Raw genomic sequence first — 14,026 nt, 5'->3', positions numbered from 1 at the left:
AATTGGCTGCTAAACACATTACACAGTCAATTGTGTTAGATCTGCTTATATGCGTGTTCTAGTTATATACAGTGGTCCTGGAAGGCTACTGGGTGTGCTAACCCATAATGTCTGCACACCTAAAGACTGTGTTAGCCCACTCAGCTAAAGCCTAGGTATTAGCACAAGTGTTTACTGTATGTCTCAGGCAGTGTTATTGGAAAAGACTCAACCCACAGATATCGTTCCCTGAACCACCTCAGCTACACACAGTATTTCCCCTGATAAATAATCAAATAAAACATTATGACTATTCTGAACAAAAAACGCACCGTTCATGCCGTTGTAGATGCTGCGGTGGTGAGGGGACAACTCGTCTCCAGTGGTCCTCCTCTGTACCCCCTCCCTGCCTGCTGGGGGGCTGCTGCTGTACCTCCCCTTCCCGTGCTCTGAACTGGGGCTGTGGTGGAGGTTCTGGTGTCGTAACACTTCAGGGCTCCCCACTATCACCCGACCCTTCCTCAGGTGCTCTGGTGTCCCCGGCAGTGCCTGTTTGGCCTCAGGGCTCCCACATCCAGCCCCAACCACGACCGGATTACCCCTGTGTCTCTGTGAGAGGTCTGGACTTGACTGACCCGGACCCTGGTTTGGCCCTAGACCTTGCCCAGCCCCCAAGAGCTGTTTCTGGGCCAGCATGTCAGCACTGCTGGGTTTGGACTGAGCTTTGGCCTCCAGTCTAGTAGGGGATTTGCCGTGTTTCTCTGGGCTGCAGGGTCCTCGGAGGCCCCAGGGGTCAGGGCTGGTGAGGGACCCCCCGCGGGGCCTGCAGGCCTGGGGGAAGGTGTGGTAGTCTGGGGTGGAGCTGTGGCGACGGCCTGTAGACTCTGGGCCTGGGCCCTCTGGTTTGTCATGGTTAGAGCCAGGGTTGGAGCCCAGCCCGGAACCCTGGGTAGGGGGCTTTTGATGGGGGTGGTCGGGGTTGTCCGTGCTCCCCGTGCTGGAGTTGCTGCTCCCATCCCCCACGTCTCGGAGCAGGCACGTTGTAGCCCCCCCAGTTTGAGACAGACTACTCTGGCTGTCGATGGAACTTCTGCACCCTGCAACCCGCACTGCTCCTCCCCCTTCTCCCCTCTCCTCGTCCAGTAGGATACACAGCTCCTTGAGCTCCAGGTTTTCTCTGATCACCTCTCCCTGGCGCTGCTCGAGCTCCTTCAGTTTGTGCAGGTAAAGGGACACCTCTTTTCTCATGAGGCCAGCGCTGTAGCGTCCCAGGCGCTGCCACTCCCGAGACACACGCTTGCCCTTCTGACGGTCGTCATCAAGGAAACAGCACAGGTCCCGCAGCTCTTGGTTATCCTCCTGCAACTTCTGGTTCACGTCCTGGATACACACACACACACACACACACACAAGAGCAAGCACAGAGGAGGTGATACAGTTGAAGTCGGAAGTTTACATACACTTAGGTAGAGTCGTTAAAACTCATTTTTCAACCACTCCACAAACTACTTGTTAACAAACTATAGTTTTGACAAATCGGTTAGGACATCTACCTATCTACCTATCTATCTACTCTACTCAAAAAATTGTTTGCAGACAGATTATTTCACTTATAATTCACTGTATTACAATTCCAGTGGGTCAGCAATGTACATACACTAAGTTGACTGTGCCTTTAAACAGCTTGGAAAATTCCAGAAAATAACGTCATGGCTTTTAAAGCTTCTGATAGGCTAATTGACATAATTTGAGTTAATTAGAGGTGTACTTCAAGGCCTACCTTCAAACTCAGTGCCTCTTTGCTTGACATCATGGGGAAATCAAAAGAAATCAGCCAAGACCTCAGAAAATGAATTGTAGACCTCCACAAGTCTGGTTCATCCTTGGGAGCAATTTCCAAATGCCTGAAGGTACCACGTTCATCTGTACAAACAATAGTACGCAAGTATAAACACCATGGGACCACGCAGCCGTCATACCGCTCAGGAAGGAGACGCGTTCTGTCTCCTAGAGATGAACGTACTTTCGTACAAAAAGTGCAAATCAATCCCAGAACAACAACAAAGGACCATGTGACGATGCTGGAGGAAACAGGTGCAAAAGTATCTATATCCACAGTAAAACAAGTCCTATATCGACATAACCTGAAAGGCCGCTCAGCAAGGAAGAAGCCACTGCTCCAAAACCTTCATAAGAAAAGCCAGACTATGGTTTGCAACTGCACATGGGGACAAAGATCGTACTTTTGGGGAAAATGTCCTCTGGTCTGATGAAACAAAAATGGAACTGTTTGGCCATAATTTTTTGAGGAAAAAGGGGGAGGCTTGCAAGCCTAAGAACACCATCCCAACTGTGAAGCACAGGGGTGGCAGCATCATGTTGTGGGGGTGCTTTGCTGCAGGAGGGACTGGTGCACTACACAAAATAGATGGCATCATGAGGTAGAACAATTATGTGGATATATTGAAGCGACATCTCAAGACATCAGTCTGGATGTTATAGCTTGGTCGCAAATGGGTACTTCCAAAGTTGTAGCAAAATAGCTTAAGGACAACAAAGCCAAGGTATTGGAGTGCCCATCACAAAGCCCTGACCTCAATCCCATTGAACATTTGTGGGCAGAACTGAAAAAGTGTGTGAGAGCAAGGAGGCCTACAAACCTAACTCCATTACACCAGCTCTGTCAGGAGGAATGGGCCAAAATTCACTCAACTTATTGTGGGAAGCTTGTGGAAGGCTACCCAAAACGTTTGACCCAAGTTCAACCATTTAAAAGGCAATGCTACCAAATACTAATTGAGTGTATGTAAACTTCAGACCCACTGGTAATGTGATGAAAGAAATCCAATCTGAAATAAATCATTCTCTCTACTATTATTCTGACATTTCATATTCTTACAATAACGTGGTGAGCCAAACTGACCTAAGACAGGGAATCTTTACTAGGATTAAATGTCAGGAATTGTGAAAAACTGAGTTAAAATGTATTTGGCTAAGGTGTATGTAAACTTCAGACTTCAACTGTCCATCACAGAAGACTAAAATATAACAAAACCAATTTGACATAGAAACACAGGATTATTTTTTATTTTTGTAATAATATGTATTTATTATAAAAAAAATATTAATAACATTCCACCCATGGGGACACGTCATTTCGACTGCAGGCAAGGGCTACTCCATATCTTCAGCAGTTCCAGCTCTTATGATAAGCATACAAGCAACAAGTGGTCCATTGGGTTGAATTATGTAAACCACTTGAAGACTACCTTGCTACATTCAAACCACCTACCGTTGTTATTTTTAAGGAGTTTGCAGTGGTAAATTACAGCTTTTTTTAACGCATGAATGATAATAATAATTAGACCATGGCTTTTTTCATCAGGAATCCATCAGACATCCATAGAGCAGTGCGCAAACTTGTGCGCCCAGCATTATCAACATCACACCTGCCTCACCTTCAAACCCCGGATCTCTGTCAGGTGCTGCTGGAGTCGCCGGTTCACCTCCCGGATCAAATTTCCGTGGTCAAGCATGACGCCCATCTTCTCGGCTTCTGCCCTCCGTAACCGCCGCACCAGCTCCTCTTTCCTCCACTTCACCAGCTCCTCGTCGCTTACCTTGGAGAGTTCATCCGCTGGACTCTCTGCGCTCTTGGCCATCAGCTGGGGCTGCGTCCCCTTCTCCATCGTTGAATTTAGGCTAGCCTACTCCAATGAGAAGATAACACTACGACGGTAACCTACTAATTCAGTGCAAAAGCCACCCAAACGTAACTCCTCACCTGCACTTACCCAAATGTACACTCTTTATCTAACGTCCAGATTGATCTAACGCCCATTTTAAAGCTATCCAAGACAAGCAGCGCTCTCCTATATTCCCGCCTTTCTCAAAGTAGTCCGCACGCGGTCTCTTCTGGAGAGCCCATCGCCGGCTCGTGGGCTGTTTCTGGGCATGCCTGCTGCCTCGCACATAAAGCCTTTGCCTATGGCTCTCCTGCTCCTGCGCTTCGGCCAGAAGGGAGAAGTAGTGGCTACAGATGCATCTCGAGAAGCAACGGTGCTCTCTCTCTCTCTCTCTCTCTCCCTTTCTCCCTCAGGGGTTGAGTGGCGAGGACGCGTTGTCTTCTTGCGCCATCTGCTGCAGGATTTTATCCTTGTAAACCAATACATTTTGCACAAAACTGTATTAATCAGGTTTTCAATCATATAACTAGGCCTAGTGGGGACTTTATTAAGATTGAAAACCCTGTGAAGATATTGGTCAGCATAAAAATGTCTACTATGGAAGCTCTTCCTGCCACCAAAAAAAAGGAAAGGTGATCTGTATCACATTAATCCAATGTGCACTTGAATTTTCATTTAGCAGACACTCTTATCCAAAGCGAATTTCGTGAGCAATTAGTGTTAAGTGCTTTTCACCCAGTCGGTTCAGGGATTTGAACCAGTGACCTTGACCACTAGGCTACCTGCCTTAGCATCAGGCCCTCTTCAATTTTCAATGATAACCTTATGCATATTCTATAGTCAATTACACATTGAGAGAGGGAGAGAGAGAGAGAGAGAGAGAGAGAGAGAGAGAGAGAGAGAGAGAGAGAGAGAGAGAGAGAGAGAGAGAGAGAGAGAGAGAGAGAGAGAGAGAGAGAGAGAGAGAGAGAGAGAGAGAGAGAGAGAGAGAGAGAGAGAGAGAGAGAGAGAGAGAGAGAGAGAGAGAGAGAGAGAGATTCAAAACATATAATTATACATAAACATATAATTTTGATCTCATGGATGGTCAGTCCTCACATCAATATCTGAGTTTCAGGACTCAGGCTAAGACTCAGATGCAGACACAGGAGGTGGATAGTGCGAGTCTCAGAGTTTTAGATAGTACAAGGGGCAGGCAAAAGGTAAGTCAAGGCAGGCAAAGGGTCGTAGTCGAAATCAGAGTCAGGCAGGTACAGGACGGCAGGCAGGATCAGGACAGGTCAGAACTGGGAACACTAAGAATAACTAAAGATAGAGCACAGGAACACGCTGGTAGGACTTAACGGGACAAGACGAACTGGCAACAAACAGAAAACGCAAGTATAAATGCACAGGGGATAATGGGGGACACGGGAGGGGGGTGGAGACAAGCACAAGACAGGTGAAACAGATCAGGGTGTGACAGTGAGAGTTCTTGCGTCTATGTACACTTGGCAAAAAAAGAAACGTCCTCTCACTGTCAACTGCGTTTATTTTCAACAAACTTAACTTGTAAATATTTGAATGATATTTGAATGAGCATAACAATATTCAACAACTGAGACATAAACTGAACAAGTTCCACAGACTTGCTGTGAGATGTTACCCCACTCTTCCACCAAGGCACCTGCAAGTTCCCGGACATTTCTGGGGGGGATGTCCATAGCCCTCACCCTCCGATCCAACAGGTCCCAGACGTTCTCAATGGGATTGAGATCCGGGCTATTTGCTGGCCATGGCAGAACACTGACATCCCTGTCTTGCAGGAAATCACGTACAGAACGAGCAGTATGGCTGGTGGCATTGTCATACTGGAGGGTCATGTCAGGATGAGAATGCAGGAAGGGCACCACAAGAGGGGGGAGGATGTCTTCTCTGTAACGCACAGTGTTGAGATTGCCTGCAATGACAACAAGCTCAGTCCGATGATGCTGTGACACACCGGCCCCAGCCCCAGACCATGACGGACCCTCCACCTCCAAATCGATCCCGTTTCAGAGTGCAGGCCTCGGTGTAATGCGCATTCCTTTGATAATAAATGCAAATCTGACCATCACCCCTGGTGAGACAAAACCGTAACTCGTCAGTGACACTTTTTGACAGTCCTGTCTGGTCCAGTGATTGCAGGTTTGTGCCCATAGGTGACGTTGTTGCCGGTGATGTCTGGTGAGGACCTACCTTACAAAAGGCCTACAAGCCCTCAGTCTAGCCTCTCTCAGCCTCTTGCGGACAGTCTGGGCACTGATGGAGGGATTGTGCGTTCCTGGTGTAACTTGGGCAGTTGTTGTTGCCATCCTGTACCTGTCGCACAGGTGTGATGTTCGGATGCACCGATCCTGTGCAGGTGTTGTTACACGTGTTCTGCCACTGCAATGACGTTCAGCTGTCTGTCCTGACTCCCTGTAGCACTGTCTTAGGCGTCTCACAGTCCGGACATTGCAATTTATTGCCCTGGCCACGTCTGCAGTCCTCATGCCTCCTTGCAGCATGCCTAAGGCACGTTCACGGAGATGAGCAGGGACCCTGGGCATCTTTCTTTTGGTGTTTTTCAGAGTAAGTAGAAAGGCCAGTTTAGTGTCCTAAGTTTTCATAACTGTGGCCTTAATTGCCTACCATCTGTAAGCTGTTAGCGTCTAAACGACCGGTCCACAGGTGTATGTTCATGAATTGTTTATGGTTCATTGAACAAGCATTTAAACCCTTTACAATGAAGATCTGAGAAGTTATTTGGATTTTTACGAATTATCTTTGAAAGACAGGGTCCTGAAAAGGGACATTTTCTTTTTTTGCTGAGTTTATTTGAGTGGTTACATTTATCCTGCCCCCTTCCTCAGCTGTTTACCAAATTAAGTGGCGGGGAGAGTGCTTTGTTGGGATTGGTTGGGATCCCAGATTGCCCTTTAAAAGGGACTGTTCAATGTCCAATGTCCAGGATCCAGACTTACTTTCTCATAATTATGACTAACATATCTCATAATAATGACTTACAATCTCATAATTAGGACTTAGTATCTCATAATAATGACTTACATATCTCATAATTATGAATTACTATCTCATAATAATAACTTACTATCTCATAACTCTTAATCAGATAATTTTTTGGGGTGGCAGGAATGTGGTTTTGTATATGAAAGCTTGTTCCCGCCATTATTATGAGATATGTTTATGCAAACTGTATCACATGAATCACAGGTGTGTGTGTGTGTGTGTGTGTGTGATTAATTTAAATTAATTAGTTATAACCCATTAAAGGGGCAACCTGGGATTGGTACATCATTTTTGGACTTTTAAATTATGAAAAATATACTTCGGGATTTTGGCAGAGTCAGATGAACTCATGGATACCATTTTTATGTCTCTGTGTCCAGAGACATAAAAATTCCCCCTTTAAAAGGGGTCGACCTGCAGGAATATTTAATGTTTCACTATCTCCTAATTATGACTTACTATCTCCTAATTATGACTTACTATCTCCTAATTATGACTTACTATCTCCTAATTATGACTTACTATCTCCTAATTATGACATACTATCTTATAATAACGACTTTCTGTCACGGATCCTCCCGGTACTATTCTTTGTTAAAAAGAAAGATGGGGGACTGCACCCCTGCATTGATTATCGAACTCTGAATAAAGCCACCGTTAAATTCAGCTGTCCTTTACCCCTCATCCCAACCATCAGCGAACAAATACATGGGGTGCAGTACTTTACGAAACTGGACTTGAGGAGCGCCTACTATCTGGTGCGCATTCGTGCAGGCGACAAATGGAAGACGTCCTTTTCCACGACAACGGGCCATTACGAATATCTCTTAATGCCTTTTGGCCTGTCTAATGCTCCTTCAGTCTTCAAGGCCTTTGCTGGAACGGGGCATAGTGGTTTATATAGACTTTGGTCTATTCTGCTGACCGCGCCCAGCATGTCTCGTTAGTCAGGTCTGTGCTGGGTAGACTGTTGTAGCATGATCTATATGTTAAAACAAGATAAGTGTTTGTTTTTCCAGCATATCCACGGATGGAGGGGAGATGGAGGAGCAACGCGTCAGCGCAGTCAGGTCATGGCTCATCCTCAACTCCGTGAAAGCAGTCCAGCGATTCCTGGGGTAAGCCAACTATTTCCGGAGGTTCAACCGGGGCTTCAGGACGATGGTCGCTTGTTTGTACAGATGAACTTGGTACCTTCGGGCGTTTGGAAATTTCTCCCACGGATGAACCAGACTTGTCGAGGTCTACAATTTATTTTCTGAGGTCTTGGCTGGTTTCTTTTCATTTCCCCATGATGTCAAGCAAAGAGGCACTGAGATTGAAGGTAGGCCTTGAAATACAACCACAGGTACACCTCCAATTGACTCAAATTAAGTCAATTAACCTATCAGAAGCTTCAAAAGCCATAACATAATTTTCTGGAATTTTCCAAGCTGTTTAAAGGCACAGTCAACTTAGTGTATGTAAACTTCTGACACACTGGAATTGTGATACAGTGAATTATAAGTGAAATAATCTGTCTGCAAACAATTGCAGACAGATGCACAAAGAAGATGTCCTAACCGACTTGCCAAAACTATAGTTTGTTAACAAAAAATTGAAAAACGAGTATTAATGACTCCAACCTAAATCTATTAAACTTCCGACTTCAACTGTATGTGCCCTCTGTTTCCCATTGTCCTTGTCGGTTATTGTTACCATGTCCGTTGGTCCTGTGAGTATCTGTGCTATTGTATCGGCTTCCATGCTGCGTGTTATTGTGCACTTGTTTTATGGGTCTCGTCCCATGTATTATTTAGAGGTTTACACCTCGCCCTTTGTTTGGCTGGAGATTTTTTTTTTTTTTACTATTTTGTATTCCTGAGCTTGTCTCCAATCTTAAGACAACGTGACACTTACAATCTGATAATTGTGACTTAGTAAATCAGAATAATGAGATTCTAACTCACAATGACTTACTTTAGTAATAATGCCAGAGAAGCCGGTATTTGGAGAATATAGTGGCACGGGTGTTGTTAGGCCTGAGATGAAGTTGAGGGCCCTAAAACCTTACCAATATATCCTCCAAACACTGGCTTCGACGACATTATCACTTTTATACAAAGGTTACCAACATATTCAAATAATAATTGACATATTTTCATTAAAAACGTTATTTTGATGAATTTATTCATACCATTTCATCCTTCCACGAGATATAGTCCCGACACAAATCTAGGGTTAGCACCCAAGCCGGCTCGGTTGCTAGAGAAGAGACCCAGTCATTAAGTCATTGTGTTCTAAATCTATGGACACGACCCAGTTGTTTGTTCTAAATGTTACGTTGCCATGATGGCTGGCAATGTTCTTCTCCCTTGCTTGCTAGCTAGACAACTTTGGCTAACACAGTCACGTCAAACAGTGTATCCCAGAATAACAGCAAAGTAGCTGCATTTGCATTTGTTTAAGCTGTTTCCTAGTGATTTGGGGGGGAATACATCCACAACAATGAGCTAATGATGTGCGATTTCACCTGGCATAAAACATTTTCTATCTCACTGTTCAGAAGAGATAGCCAACTACACAGCTAATACAATCGCTTCAAACTGAAACTGTAATGACAGTCAACTATCTGCATGTATTGTTCTTCTATTAACATGTCTTCTTATATTCCCATAAACATTATGCAGATTCATGATTTTGACTGGCTGAGAAAAGCTGCCAGCCTGTCTGTCACGTCCTGACTCTCAACATGTTCATTACATAGTACAGCTGGAGATCGAATTTCAATACTCAAACAATGTTGCAAATGTCGGAGAGACAGACAACAAGGTTATTACAAATCTCCATGGTTCAAAACCAAAATCTAGTCTAAAAGAAAGTGGAGATAATGTCCAGATGCTTTTTACAATGAAATGGGAGATAAAGTCTAAATGCATTTTAGAGTGTGGATCTAATATATAAATTGCCTGGCTGAGCTGATGAGACAGTGGATTTCGCAGTCAGATGGAACAGAGTAAATAAGCATTTCAACATCACAGATTTAGCTGGTGGTAACTTGTGGACTAGACACCGGCTGGAATACGGTTTTAACCAATCAGCATCCAGAATTAGACCCACCCTTTGTATAATATATCATAATTGTTACTTACAGTACATATCTCATAATATCTCATAATCTCATAATAATGACTTCCTATCTCATAACGCGTAGTCCAATAATTTTTTTGTCATGGCAGGAACGGGCTTCCATACAACTTCCAAATGAACTTTCTTTTTTTTAAATGTAATGGTCAAGCGTGAAAAGGCAATGAAGGCATCGGATAGAAGTAGCTTAAATTAGTCCACGAATATGAATATATAGCGATGTTTAAGTGAGCGCGTGTTTATGAATTTGATCTTAACGTTCAGTCAAAAGCAGCATGGGACTGGATCCAGGAAGTAGGCCTAAGGTGGAAAATGTGAGCAAAAAATGGTTTGCATTTATGTAGCCCTAATTATATTTAGGGTGCCTTGAAATTAAACGTTTGGGAACCCCTGTGCCATTAGTCTCTAGGCAAGAGATGGGCAACTGGCCTTACTGTTGAGAGTTAGAATAGCAGAATACACCAAGGCACAATTTTGAAATTTGGTTGTGCATCAGCAGTTTTTCTCTTGTTATGTCAGTCACTGATAGTCACTCAATTAGCCCATGTCAGCAAAAAAAAATGTTAGTCTAGCCAGATATCTAAACTTATACAGTGCCTTGCGAAAGTATTCGGCCCCCTTGAACTTTGCGACCTTTTGCCACATTTCAGGCTTCAAACATAAAGATATAAAACTGTATTTTTTTGTGAAGAATCAACAACAAGTGGGACACAATCATGAAGTGGAACGACATTTATTGGATATTTCAAACTTTTTTAACAAATCAAAAACTGAAAAATTGGGCGTGCAAAATTATTCAGCCCCCTTAAGTTAATACTTTGTAGCGCCACCTTTTGCTGCGATTACAGCTGTAAGTCGCTTGGGGTATGTCTCTATCAGTTTTGCACATCGAGAGACTGAATTTTTTTTCCCATTCCTCCTTGCAAAACAGCTCGAGCTCAGTGAGGTTGGATGTGAACAGCAGTTTTCAGTTCTTTCCACAGATTCTCGATTGGATTCAGGTCTGGACTTTGACTTGGCCATTCTAACACCTGGATATGTTTATTTTTTAACCATTCCATTGTAGATTTTGCTTTATGTTTTGGATCATTGTCTTGTTGGAAGACAAATCTCCGTCCCAGTCTCAGGTCTTTTGCAGACTCCATCAGGGTTTCTTCCAGAATGGTCCTGTATTTGGCTCCATCCATATTCCCATCAATTTTAACCATCTTCCCTGTCCCTGCTGAAGAAAAGCAGGCCCAAACCATGATGCTGCCACCACCATGTTTGACAGTGGGGATGGTGTGTTCAGCTGTGTTGCTTTTACGCCAAACATAACGTTTTGCATTGTTGCCAAAAAGTTCAATTTTGGTTTCATCTGACCAGAGCACCTTCTTCCACATGTTTGGTGTGTCTCCCAGGTGGCTTGTGGCAAACTTTAAACAACACTTTTTATGGATATCTTTAAGAAATGGCTTTCTTCTTGCCACTCTTCCATAAAGGCCAGATTTGTGCAATATACGACTGATTGTTGTCCTATGGACAGAGTCTCCCACCTCAGCTGTAGATCTCTGCAGTTCATCCAGAGTGATCATGGGCCTCTTGGCTGCATCTCTGATCAGTCTTCTCCTTGTATGAGCTGAAAGTTTAGAGGGACGGCCAGGTCTTGGTAGATTTGCAGTGGTCTGATACTCCTTCCATTTCAATATTATCGCTTGCACAGTGCTCCTTGGGATGTTTAAAGCTTGGGAAATCTTTTTGTATCCAAATCCGGCTTTAAACTTCTTCACAACAGTATCTCGGACCTGCCTGGTGTGTTCCTTGTTCTTCATGATGCTCTCTGCGCTTTTAACGGACCTCTGAGACTATCACAGTGCAGGTGCATTTATACGGAGACTTGATTACACACAGGTGGATTGTATTTATCATCATTAGTCATTTAGGTCAACATTGGATCATTCAGAGATCCTCACTGAACTTCTGGAGAGAGTTTGCTGCACTGAAAGTAAAGGGGCTGAATAATTTTGCACGCCCAATTTTTCAGTTTTTGATTTGTTAAAAAAGTTTGAAATATCCAATAAATGTCGTTCCACTTCATGATTGTGTCCCACTTGTTGTTGATTCTTCACAAAAAAATACAGTTTTATATCTTTATGTTTGAAGCCTGAAATGTGGCAAAAGGTTGCAAAGTTCAAGGGGGCCGAATACTTTCGCAAGGCACTGTAGTAATCATAGTCGAATTACTAAAATTAACTCTGAAAACGTATATACGTTTTCTCTCCGCTATCAAGAACGGGGCCGCTAAAATGTTTTATTTGCAAGGTGTGAGGACCCCCCAAAAAATGTTTTTGCTTAGGGCCCCCAAAAGGCTAAAGATCTGATTGCATGTGTGGGTATGGATGTGGATGCGCAGACCCGCCAGCCACTGCGGCACCTCATGATGAGTTTAGATGTTTTTGTGACCCCCACCGGCATCAGTTGCCCATCCCTGCTCTAGACCAATGGATTTCAATCTGTGGTCCACAGACCACTGGGGGTCCGTGGCGGTACTGCAGGTAGTCGGCAATTTGTTTCGTTATTTATCAAATTATTTCTTCTAAAAATAATATCTGTTGGGAGTATTAATGGCATTATAAGCAATTTTTCAAATTTTTCGTTACTTTTCACAATGTAAATGGTTTATAATAATAACAATATTATTAGGCATTTATCTGTTACATTCACTGATAACATTGAAAAAATGTAACTGCCAAGATATTTTATGTAAATAAATGATGTGACTTTGGGAATGGAGGTCCTCGAGAGCTGTTGACAGTGAATTGGTGAGCCTCTGAACGGAAAAGGTTGGAAACTGTTACTCAAGACAGACAGGTTGCCTCCCACAATGTAGGCCAACTAATGTTCCAGCTTTTTCTGCCCTTTGTCTCAGATTTTCCATGACTACTCTGCCATAGTAGAAGATATTTAGTTGCTCTAATGACCATTAAAATGAGCTCTGATTCCGTGACTGGGCCGATTTTGACCACTCATCATAAATATTTGAGCCCAATAACTCACTAATGAACACTACAACATAGTGTTGTGGACAGAGAGGTGGTCTTCATGGCAGGAACAAAGCAGGAAGTAAGGTGTGTTGAGGAGTGGATGATTTTATTTACCACTGTCCAAAAGTGCAGGTGCCAAATGTAAGCAAAGAAAAGGAACAGGTAGATTTACTGTATACAAAAGGTTTACTACAGGTCTACTGCCAACACCTACCTAGTCATTGGTGTGACAGACTTAACCTACAATTCAAATGACCTAACAACAGTAGAAAGAATAAAAAAGGAGACCATAGAATGAATAGCTATTGTTAAGCTATATACTGTAGGTCAAGAGTAGCCTGGTTGCCGTCTCTGCGCAGCTATTAAATGAAATCAAATTGTATTTGTCACATGCGCCGAATACAACAGCGCCGAATACCTTACAGTGAAATTCTTACTTACAATCTCAAACCAACAATGCAGTTTAAAAAACTACAAATGAAAAAACTACCTTTTTAAATGTATTTTTAAGTAACAATAGCTAGGCTATATACAGAGGGTACAGAGTCAATGTGCAGGGGCACTGGTCAATGTTAGCACCGGTTAGTTGAGGTAATTGAGGTAATATGCACATGTAGGTAGAGTTTTAAAGTGACTATGCATAGATAATAACAGAGAGTAGCAGCAGGGGGGAAAAGGGGGAGGGGGGGGGTCAATGCAAATAGTCTGGGTAGCCATTTGATTAGATGTTCAGGAGTCTTATGGCTTGGGGGTAGAAGCTGTTTAGAAGCCTCTTGGACCTAGACTTGGCGCTTCGGTGCCACTCGCCATGCGTAGCAGAGAGAAAAGTATATGACTAGGGTGGCTGGAGTCTTAGGGCCTTCCTCTGACAAGGCCTGGTATAGAGGTCCTGGATGGCAGGAAGCTCGGCCCCAGTGATGTACTGGGCCATACGCACAACCCTCTGTAGTGAATTGTGGTCGGAGGCCGAGTAGTTGCTATAGCAGGCAGTGATGCAACCTGTCAGGATGTTCTTGATGGTGCAGCTGTAGAACCTTTTGAGGATCTGAGGACACATGCCAAATCTTTTCAGTCTCCCGAGGGGGAATAGGTTTTGTCGTGTCCTTTCACATCTGTCTTGGTGTGCTCGGACCATGTTAGTTTGTTGGTGATGTGGACACCAAGGAACTTGAAGCTCTCAAG

General features: G+C 43.7%; 1 protein-coding gene and 1 long non-coding RNA gene across 2 annotated transcripts in view; both read right to left on the bottom strand.

The window, feature by feature from the left end:
* Positions 1-4,087, bottom strand: part of ccdc85a (coiled-coil domain containing 85A) — a 37,585-nt gene extending 33,498 nt beyond the window's left edge. The window contains exons 1-2 of the mRNA XM_021610738.3: positions 3,438-4,087; positions 312-1,359 (exon numbers count right to left, since the gene is read on the bottom strand). Of these exons, the coding sequence (XP_021466413.3) occupies positions 312-1,359; positions 3,438-3,668 (1,279 nt within the window). The 5' untranslated portion in view covers positions 3,669-4,087. The remainder of the gene's footprint in view (positions 1-311; positions 1,360-3,437) is intronic.
* The window catches only part of LOC149985636 (uncharacterized), a 240,540-nt gene that overhangs the window by 116,775 nt on the left and 109,739 nt on the right, over positions 1-14,026 (bottom strand). The window lies entirely within an intron of this gene.

This window comes from Oncorhynchus mykiss, chromosome 1 (assembly GCF_057628025.1).
Source record: "Oncorhynchus mykiss isolate SJ-2025 chromosome 1, ASM5762802v1, whole genome shotgun sequence".
In the NCBI taxonomy this organism is placed as follows: domain Eukaryota; kingdom Metazoa; phylum Chordata; class Actinopteri; order Salmoniformes; family Salmonidae; genus Oncorhynchus; species Oncorhynchus mykiss.
This window is presented reverse-complemented; position numbering and strand designations above follow the sequence as displayed.